Source organism: Taeniopygia guttata, chromosome 19 (assembly GCF_048771995.1).
Source record: "Taeniopygia guttata chromosome 19, bTaeGut7.mat, whole genome shotgun sequence".
NCBI classification, from domain to species: domain Eukaryota; kingdom Metazoa; phylum Chordata; class Aves; order Passeriformes; family Estrildidae; genus Taeniopygia; species Taeniopygia guttata.
The window spans coordinates 3490280-3501030 of record NC_133044.1 but is presented as its reverse complement, the minus strand read 5'-3'; the positions used below and the strand labels follow the sequence as shown (position 1 = coordinate 3501030).

General features: G+C 41.6%; 1 protein-coding gene across 6 annotated transcripts in view; it reads right to left on the bottom strand.

Annotated features, from left to right (window-relative positions):
- Positions 1 to 566: 566 nt before the first annotated feature.
- NCOR1 (nuclear receptor corepressor 1) overlaps positions 567 to 10751 on the bottom strand; it is a 55020-nt gene continuing 44835 nt past the window's right edge. For all 6 annotated transcript variants that reach the window (XM_072937200.1, XM_041719985.2, XM_072937197.1 and 3 more), the window contains 13 exons: positions 10096 to 10245; positions 9388 to 9561; positions 8823 to 8988; positions 8085 to 8581; positions 7518 to 7646; positions 7248 to 7405; positions 6862 to 7085; positions 6317 to 6454; positions 5123 to 5265; positions 4523 to 4576; positions 4038 to 4259; positions 3576 to 3758; positions 567 to 3411 (listed from right to left, as the gene is read on the bottom strand). In XM_072937200.1, the coding sequence (XP_072793301.1) occupies positions 3224 to 3411; positions 3576 to 3758; positions 4038 to 4259; positions 4523 to 4576; positions 5123 to 5265; positions 6317 to 6454; positions 6862 to 7085; positions 7248 to 7405; positions 7518 to 7646; positions 8085 to 8581; positions 8823 to 8988; positions 9388 to 9561; positions 10096 to 10245 (2426 nt within the window). In that variant the 3' untranslated portion in view covers positions 567 to 3223. The remainder of the gene's footprint in view (positions 3412 to 3575; positions 3759 to 4037; positions 4260 to 4522; positions 4577 to 5122; positions 5266 to 6316; positions 6455 to 6861; positions 7086 to 7247; positions 7406 to 7517; positions 7647 to 8084; positions 8582 to 8822; positions 8989 to 9387; positions 9562 to 10095; positions 10246 to 10751) is intronic.

Sequence of the window (10751 nt, the reverse complement as noted above, 5' to 3'; positions counted from 1 at the left end):
AGCTACGTGCCTTCGTGTGAATCAAGTATGAACAGCTGCTTTAGACAACAGAATTTCTCACTTCTGCCCTGCCGGGAAGCCTGATGTTAAAAAAAGAGGAGAATTAAACCAGAAATCACCAAATCCATATTTAGTTAGGATAGTAGAACTAATTCTGTCACTATCCAAGCACAATTTTAACTTCTCAATTGTCAGAACTGCAGCTGGTTGGTACAACCCTCAATGTAATGACATCATTATTAATTTACTTACAGTAGCAGCTTCATCTCTGAACTTTGAGCTAAGAGGAAGGAGGCACACAGGCTTTCTAGAGCAGAAGTTCATTGAAGCTTCATGGAAAACTTCAGTCACATACACAGCTTTGTTCTCAGCAAGCTAGGAAATAAAAATAAGGCTGTACTGACAGAAAGGCTCTAGCACATTAGAGCCAACCTTCCCTCAAGTGCTGGGTTTGGGGTCTGAAGCAGCATTGGAGGGCAGTGGGGTCACCTGGGAACCCTGCAGTGCCCTGGGAGCAGGGTCTTGCCTGATGCTGCAAAACAAAAGGGAGACACAGGAAAAGCAAGTGGAGAACTGATCCCCTTTATTGATTGGTCTGAATCCAGAAGTCACTGTCTAGTGAAGACATTGTGTGGAAATTATGATGCATGGGTTTTTCAAGTCTTAAATGATTTCATATCAGAATCACGAACCATATCAAGATGAAAGCATTGTGAAAGCGCTGATCAGAAATCAGGTAAAAATTTGTAGTAAACTACACTTTGTAAACATGACTTACAAACACCTTCCTGTTTGAAACAGGGCAGATGTAATTCCATACTTGAAGATTACTGGAATTGTGGTAAACCCTAACTTAGGCTCTGGAGAGGTTTTTACACTGGAGAAGTTAAAACTTGGACAACAAACAAAAAAAAAAAAGCAGCAACATTTTATGTGCAAATGCCACTCAAACTGTATCTTAGGAAATTGTGACTATCCTACTTTGGATATCTTGCTGCTGCTGCAGCAGTAACATGAAGCTTTGCAATGAACATGCTATACTTACTGTACAGGTAGCAAAGACATTTGTCTGTACATGCCTCTTTCACATTGTATTTGTTACACTAAGAAAGTGAGAACAAGTGAGTTTAAGAATAGAACTTAACTCTTCACTCCAAATTCAAATCTACAAAAAGGGCAGATCAACTAATTTTCCAGTATATGTTGCTGTGGGAAGCAAAAAAGATAGTTAAAATAAGAGCACAGGTCTACAAACAGGATGAAAATGTCACTGCTTCAAGCCAGAAGGGTAAAGGAGGGGAGGATGAGAGAAATCTTTCTCAGAGAAAGACTGCAAGGAGATTTAAGACTGCCAACAGATCTACTGTGATGCAGTAGTTTAAAAAAAAAGTAGCAAAATAGTTCTGTATTTTCAACAGTTTCAAGTTTCCAAATGAGTTCCTTTGGAATTTTGTTTCCCTCACTTGGGGCTAAAAGACTTTCCTTAAAGGATTGAAAATAAATTTGCTATTGATAAATAGTTCTGTGCTTCTTCCTGTTTGTAAGTGGACCATCACAGTCCACGGGATGCAGAGCTCACACGACTCAAGGTTACACACTGCATTACACCTTCCATACAGCGCATCACAAATACAGCTGCAAAACCCAAAATATTTTTCACTGGAAAATAACTCCAAGGCAAAGACCCTGTTGATCAATGAGATGCAAAAGCAGTTTGGAATCTGACAGACCACGCCACCCCCTAGCTCAGTGCTATCTGTGAATCAGTCCTTCTACCCCGGAAGATTTGAATTCACTTCCTGAGGTCAGTGCAGCATAAAATGAAGATGCTTTTGGAGATGGATGTCAGGACACCCTGTGACATCACTGCCCAGATGAATGTGAACATGAGCTACAAGCATATCATAGCAAGCCTTGACAGATGAACGATTAAGGAGACTCTCCTAGTACCATATACAATTTAAAAATAAAAATCACCCTAACAAGTATTGCACACTTCAGGAGTTAAGCCAAGCATTTGTAAGGACTTCCACCAAAAGCTTGCTTAGAGGGACAGGGACTAGGACGCAGACTTCAAAATAATTATTACATAAAGATTTTAAAATCAGATTGGAGGAAGGTAAAAATCACAGTACCTATTTCCAACTGGTTGTAACAGAAGCCATGTAGTTGACTCGTGCGTTGCTCAATTATTCTATAAAAGCACTTTGTTTTATTTAAACTTGGGATGTGGAGGTTTTTCTTCTTAAAGGATTTATCAACCCACCCAGAGCCTCTGTTCAGAAAAGCCATTTGCTGTGGTTAAATATGACAGTAAAATTTAGTAGCCTGTTTTCACTGCATACAATGCAGAAACAGAGAACACTAAGAATAGGCTTTTAGGGCACAGTTAAAATTCCCAGTGTGCATAACAGTGAGGTATGCCTCCAGAAGCTGTTCTTTTTTTGTTTCTTTAACCTTTTAAAAATGAACCATAACATACCCATGCAATAATATTTCTGCAGTGTTGCTAATTAAAACCAACTGCACCAAAAATTTACAATGTGGCAGAATTTCATATTCCAAAGAAATATATCATCTTATTCCAGCAAACTGGAGTTATGTTAATGTACAGAATTCACTAAGGGGTCAGTCTTAAAAATCAACATTTTCACAAGAGCTTGAACAACACCGAGAAAGTGTGTCTAGGGAAAAAAAATTATATAAAAGCACAATGCCTGCAGGAAGTGGCACGGCATTAAATGGGCAATGATGGCTGGGAGGTTGGGGTTCTGGTTAGGCTAGGCTGAGAGGGAGGCTAGGGTTATGAAGAGTATTCTACACTGGAGAAAATGCTTAAAAAAAATTACAAAATGACCCCCAAAGTTTAGGCAATGATTTGAACATAAGTACACCAGATACTATAGCAAGGGAAAAAACACTGCAAAAAGTACTCTCTATTTACAGAAGAATGATTTAAAAGACATTATGGTTTTCTTTACAAATAGATGTAGAGCAGGAATAGTCCACATTTTTAAAAACTCTTTACATATTTATCTTTAGTAAGTCAACCTTCTTGACCACAATCCTCCAACACACAGCCTGTGCAGAAGGCATTTCACAGACTCTCCAGCAATTCTTCATTGTGTGGCCCTTGCTCTCTTGGAAAGTCTCTGTGGGCACAAGTCAAAAATAGATTTCTTTTTTTGACCCGCAAATTAAAAAAAAAAAAAATCTGCATAGTTCAGTCATCACTGTCAGACAGAGTCTCATATTGTGCCGAAAGCAGTGGTGCAGGCTCTCGCTCCCAGATCCTGTTCTGTGGGTGAGTGGTTGCTTGGCTCATGGACGGGGGGGCACAGGCGATGGAGGTCGGGGGGGTGCTGCTCAGCATCCTCATGGTCAGAGGGTTGTATGGAAACTGGGTGGAACCTGCACCAAAAGGGAAAACACGAGCTGTTCTGAGACATCTGCACCGGCCTGGGTTGTGACAATTAGCAGAAAATCCATTGCAGAAAATTCCCACATGCCAACATCCAGCGTTACAGTGCAACATCTGAGACTGCAAACACCTTTGAAAGGAGCCTGTTCCTCACCTGTTGATGAAGGCCTGTCTTCCCAGGCCCACACTGGAGTCTGTCTGTGGTAGTCCCCTTCTGAATGTACAGATGAAACAGAAGAAGGCCTTTCAGTTCCCAAATATCCCTGCCCAGGAATTGGAGACTTTGACTTCCTACTGTTTGACTTGCCGATGAGCTTCTGCTTGCTGGCTGCCCCACCTAGCAACAGAAGAGACAGATTTCACCAACCACATTTTAGCCTCTGTGTGTTTGTTTCTAGAAATTATCAGGTAGCACTGAGAAGCTTTAGGTATCCAAGACACCCTGTTCTCCTTTTCTTGTTCCATCAGTGTTGCTGGAAAAGCCAGGACGATAAATGCAAACACCACCTCTGCCAATTACAGAGGAAAGACAGTGATTTTCAGTGATACCACGTTATTCAAACCCTTGATTTATTTATTTTTTTTAAGGCCATGGGATATTTGGGAGCTGCAATACCTGAATTTGGAGATGGATTGGCTTCTTCCCTACGTGTCTCGTTACTCGCCGGTACCGCGGCGCCGGAGCTGCCCGCAGCCACCGCGAGAGGTTGGGACATGACGACCCCGTGCTCCTCACTCTTGTCATCAAAGTTTCCCATCAGTGCTTTCCTAATAATGTCTTCCAGACCCAGATTACTGGCAGGATCTGCAAAGGAGTGACCCCTAGAACTGACTGCACCTGGCAGAAAAGAGAAAACATAGAGAAAGGTGGGAAGGGAGGCAAAAGGTGTATCTCGGAGAAATTAAAAAGGGGTGTGGGGAAAGACTTAGTCGTTTTGCTTTTCCTTATGGTGCAGGAATAAAGTTTCCATGTAGGATATCAGCTTTTAAATTTGCACCATTTTCCTCTTCTACTGGACTCCCCAAAGAGTATAAATTTAAGATATTAAAGACATTACATTTTTCTGGAACGTATGTTCTTTCTTTTATTGAAGAACTCACCTGAGGTAGTGACTGCTGGCAAATTGAATATTTCAGTCCCTGGCTGAGCAGTTGCTGCAATTAAAACATAACATTTCACTGAACTTTTCAGTACTGATGATCACTAAGTGATCAGCAGTAGCCCTACTGCACAAGCAAAAAGGAAAAATATAGTTCTGGTATCATATTCCACCATGTCAGTGTTCATTACTGGAACTATATTAAAATGCTGTTTAAAAGACATAATCATAAGGGCCAAGAAAACACAAACTGTTTAGTTTCAAGACACCTTTCCAAATAGGAAAATGTGTAGTATTTATATAAAACAAATTACAGACACAGTTAGTTAGAACAATGTCTGGTGTTAACAACTCTCTCATTAATTATGTGGTTTTCACCTCTTAAATTAAGTGTTAAAATGATGTGACAGTCCTACATACAAAAGTATATAAAAAAACCTAGTCTTCTAGTTCTATGATCATAGATTATTATATGCATTTTATATTAATAGATTTATATTAATTTGTATTATTTGATCATATTTAGGTCAGGACATCTGCAGGTTGAAGTCACATAAAGCTAAAGCTGGAAAAATGGACAGAAAAGGCAAGTCCTGCATACCCATGTCAGAGTCACCTCCACCAGATGAGTTCAGCTTTCGAAATATCTCCTGTTTCTTGGATTTTACCATTGGTGAAGTGTTCTCAAGTTTGGTGAAAAACGAAGGCAGGTAACTGATACTGCCTGGAGAGCGAGAGTCAGTCCTGCCAAGACCAACACGTGTCAAAGAGACAGAACTTGTAAGATGCACATTGAAATCTTCCCAAAAGCAGTCAGGCAGAAACCACTAACAGTCATAGAAGCACTGGGGGGCTCAATAATAACTTGAGTTTGCCTAAGCAGCAGCAATCCAACAAATAAGCTTGAATTAAAAAAAACAAACAAGTTGCACCTAAATTAAAAAATAATCTAAAAATGAAGTAAAAAATAATCTAGCTTTCCTAGCCCAAGATCCTTACATTTCTAAAAAGTGCAATATCCCCTGCCATGTTCCTGAAAATCCCTTTGCATCTACTTAACATCCATCATGGACTCTAATAGTCCTACAGCAACTGCAGAGTGGAAAACCCCAAGAAAATTAGAATCAGTTTCACCAGCCTGAAGCTTAAATAAGTACTTTGGGTGCTCTTCCTTCCTCAGCAGGGCAAACACAGGTACACCTACTCCAGTGTGCATCTCCCACATGTTTGCAGACACCAGCACTGCCAGGGAGCCCGTGAAGGTCCTGTGCAGTTTTATGGTGCAGATCTGACAGACTGGGACATCCATGGACACCCCACTTCACTCCTCCTGGAACCTCTTTAGCTTAGTGATTTTTCAAGTGATTATCTGCTCCAGCACCATGAGTACTGGAAGCCTGGGTTCCTCCCCTCTCCACCAGGACAGTATCCAGGAATCCAACCAGACAGGAGAAGACTGAATGATTTAATGAAAATTTGTAACCTTTCTCAAAACTCACTTCAGTTTTACAGAACTGGTAACCACAAGGAATTTAACATTCTGTCAGATGTGACACAGAACACTCTGCTTGCACCAAGAAACTTAAGACAGAGCACCAACATGTGACCTTTCCCTCAGCCTTCCCAAAGCAACTTCCAAATAGCAAGTTTTGGATGTTAGTGCAGAAGGATTGACAGTGATTAACAACTTGCCTGTGGCACCAGAGAAAGGTCGGTTGAGCTGCTCTTTAATAAAGACACAGTTTGCAGCACAAAGATTCAGAATTATGTTTTTAAAAGTCAATTTTACACCTACCTCTGTTCAGTAGGCTCAGCTCTTTGGGAAAGCAAAAGAACATTTTCCTGTTTCTCATGTACAACTGGGACCTGAGGTGGCGAGATTGGCTCGTAGGGCTCTGAGGGGACATGACTCCTCTCTGGAGATTTTCCAGGCCTACACCCACAATTCAGAGACAGATAATTACTCTCAATGCATGTACAGCAGTAGTTAACTCATGTAATTTTACAGTTCCTACAGAACTGCTTGTGTGTAGTTATATGTTACATGCTTTAGTAAGATTGGTGATCTTAAAAAGATGACTATGCATTGTCCATAATAACTCTGGTAAGCTTTAAGTTATTACATGACTGGAAATTAAGAGAAGTAGCAAAGGTAAAACAGTTATAAGTTATGTTATGGAACCAAGCAATTGGCAAAAGAGTAGGAGACAGACTTTGCCTAAAAATACGATCAAAAGGCACCTTTATTTCCAATCTACACCAAGATTACTGCACTGTTTTATATCAATATCACATCTGGGCATCAATTAAACTTGCAGTTAGGCGGAATCCCTGCATTACCTTCCCCTGGCCTTGTCAGAGAGGTTCTCAGGGGACACTCTGGCCCCTGGCCGCTGGTGGTGCACGGGCTGTGGCTGCGCCTCGGGGCTGTAGCGGTTCGAGGTCTTTGCCCGGCCAGAAACAGGTGTTGGAGCAGGGGTGGAGTTCTGGAATGTAGTGGTGGGAGGCTGCAAAGAGGCCTGAGAAGATGCTTGGTTTCTAGCAAAGTCTTGCGTGATAATTTGCTGGATGTCACCAAAAGAAATAGAAAAGAGCTCTTGGTTAGACACTGGCCTCAGTGTAGCTATTCATGAACTAGATAAGCCTGATGGCAACAAATGAGATTATAAATTCAGATACAGTATTTTGTATTACTCTCAAATAAAAGGCAGAATGATAAAACTTACACAGATGTGATCAGCAAGGGTGATGAGCCGATGGGTCCTGGGCACATGTGCCATCCCCTCTGCCTGGGAAGAGGGAGGTGGAGGTTGCTGGGGTGAGGGGGGCTCCTGTTGTGTCCTGTAGCGGTGAATGGGGCCCTCGTATGGCCTGTTGGGGTCAGCTGGTTGAAAAAGAAAAGGTCACTCTGTTAAAGCTTCAAAGTTTGAAACTTCTGTGCTTACAAATCTAAAAAAGGTGACTGTGATAGTATTTCCACATGCAGATGAACTTACTCTCTGCCTGGCTTGGTTTGGGTGTCTCTTGTTGATAGGGCTGCAGCTTTTCTTGAGCAGGTACAGGTGAATTTGCAGGGCTGATCACCTCAATGGCATCTCCAGGAGCTTCATACCGGTGTGAGGACACTGAATATCAAGCAAAGATTGTGGAATAAGATGTAAATATGACAGAAAATGTTTGTTGCCTATACTTAGCAACACCAGTGCTTCTAGTAAAATAGCACCAGGGAATGAAAGTCAAAACACTGTTGCCTTCTCATGATAACCATGGTGATACAAATACTTCCATGAAACAGTGTTCCAACATAAACCAAGTAATTTTCAGTTTCCTGACTTCTGAAAAGGTTACTCTTACAATCCTGCATTCATGCTGTAGCATGGAATCTGAATAAAGCAAACTCTGATTTTGCAAGAGTAACTATATGCAAAAACTGTATTTGTCTATCAAGGGTTTCTGCTTTGCAGAGCTGAATATTTTATCATTAAACATCTGAATAATTTCACATAATTTCCCTAAAGGCTAAGACAGACAGCAAAGAAGTATAGAGTTACTAAGATACGTACAACTACTGGAAGAATCTGAACTTTGAGAGCCCCTATCTCGAGCATCCTTGTCTGAAGCAATCTGGCGAGTGATGATCACATCTATGAAGTTAGCAGCAGTAATTGTGGTCTTTCCTCGAGTTCTCAGCTCTTCCTCGTACCTGGATTTAGGAGGAGGTCCTTTCTCTTTACCAGCCTCTGAATAGACTACTGATGAAGTCTGGCCCTGGGACTTGCCACCAGAGTAATTTGCAGATGTATAGGGGCACTGCACAGGCCTCTTTTCTACCTCCAGGGTCTTCTGCTCCATCTGCTGCTGGTCAGTCACCACAGCTGACCGGCGTCCCATGTTCTCTTCTATTCTGGTTCCTTCGTGCTTGTTCTCCTTTGCTTTGGCAACTTCCATCTGAGGAGCAGAGGCTGCAGCATCCACGAGTGCTGCCAGGGCATCAGCAGCAGTGTTGTAACGGGAAGCTGGCAAGCCTTGAGTGATAGAGGGAGCTCCAGGGGTGAGCTGCCTATAGGCAAACATTGAATAGCCTCAGTTACATCACATGGAAAGAACTAGAGCCATGAACACAATAAAACAAAGCTTCTCTGACACTAATTTCTACCCAAAATGCACTGATGAAAATGCTCTGATATATCCAGTAATCCACTATATTTCATATAGCGAAATATCCTTAACACTAAATGCACTTTTTAATAAGCTGAAATATTAGAACAGATATCTGTGCCACATTAACTTCTAAAACATACATGATACGTAGCTGAGCAGCAGGATCCAAAGGTGTGATTACACTTGTCCCATTGGTTCCTTGGAATATACTTGGCCTTTGCTGCAGAATGTTTTCCTGGCTCCTGACAGAGGGGGATGGGGACCGGACGTATCCATGACTGCCAGGTCTGCCAGGCTGCTCTGCACCTGCAGGACACAGTAGAGGGGAACAAACAAAAAGAAATTATTACTCTAACAACAGTGTAGCACTGTAAATCAATGCTGTCTCCTCCACATCCCTTCCCAGCTGTCTCCACCACTCTGGATGTGATGGTATGTATTAAAGATTTAAATCTGTTCACAATACTCTAAATGACATACAAGATGTGCCAGTGACAACTAGGATTCACTCCTCTTTAGGTGTTACATTGCTTTGAGAGAAAGTTCAAGAAGGTGTAATTATGACCAGAACTGCTGGGCAACAGGAATCTGCCTGAAGTGCAGAGTAAAAGCAAACTGTAAATGGTATTTGCTAACAGTGACTGCACAAAATGAGCAGTTACAGTGTACAAGACAAGTGATCCAGGTGTATCCATGTGCCCTCACCTGGTCGGAGATAAAGCTCAGCAGGGACTGAGGTGATTCTCTCCCTCTCTCGTTCTCGTTCTCTTTCCCGCTCTCGTTCACGTTCCCTCTCCCTTTCCCGTTCCTTCTCCCTTTCCCTTTCCCGTTCCCTTTCAGCATTTGCAGCTGCAGAAGCTGCCAGGTGGGTGGGGTGTCCTGGAATGTCCACAAGGTAAAATTAAGGAGCAAATAAACACCCTTAAGCGAAGCATGATAATGTAAACACTTGCCTATATTTTTTGCCATACTCTTGCAGCAAAATTTCTCAAATACATTTTAATTCCACTCAAGACTATCCACTTATCTAGGAAGACAAAAGCTTAACATACAGTGACAGTGGAAGGCTCAAAAGCCTTTTACTAAAGTGGTTGCTATACAGTTAGAAACGACACAGCTTACAGACCCCAATTTTACCCTTCAACACGTATAAAATAGGGTTAGTGAATTATAATCAAATTACTACAAATAAAAACCTGACAGAATGAGGCAAATTCAGAATTTGACAGTGCTTCTACTGTAACTACACAGGATATCATCAAAACCCCTTAGCTATCCAAGTGAGAGGTGCATGCAAAAAGCATCTCCTGAGAAAACATCAAAACATGGCATTAATGAAAGCTGAATAAAGACGGTCAACTCTCTCAGCACGTCAGATAATTAGAACCACCACCAAGCCATGAGAGCTCTTACCTGGTGACAGAGATGCAGGGTTGTAAGGCCTGGGAGGGAAGGTAAGCTGGGTGCCAGGGATATATGTGATTCTCTCCATGGGTGGGGTGCTGGTTCCTCCAGGATGAGGCACTAAGATAGTGGGGGCCATGTTGTTCAGGTCAATAATTCCTGTCAGGAGATGACACACGTGAGAATGGCCACTCCAGGACATGGTCTACACAGTCAGCAATGAATGTTTGGTGGAGAAAATACAAGAATAAGGCAATTGTAGGGCTATATTCCAGCTGGTTATACTCTCTTAGATCTGGCAATCAGCAAGTTAGGAACATACAAAGTCAGAATTTGCATTTGTAGTACTCCCTTTAATTGCCCTTTGGAAAAATGCACACTTCTACTCAATAATCCCACCTTTTAGCAATTTTGGGTATTACTCAAAAAATAAAACTACTAGCATTATTATCACAAACATTACATTGCTGGCTGTTGCTTTTATATTCTTTTTGAAGAAGTTATCATTTTGATATAATTCTCTTTTCTGAAGTGTGATGATGAGCTAGATATGGTTCTGATCATCAATTAAATGAGTAGAAAAAAATCTGGCTCTTGAACACCAGTAACACTCAGAGACTTCTCCTTAAAAATATTGATCATAGAGGTGGTTTTCCTTTCCACAA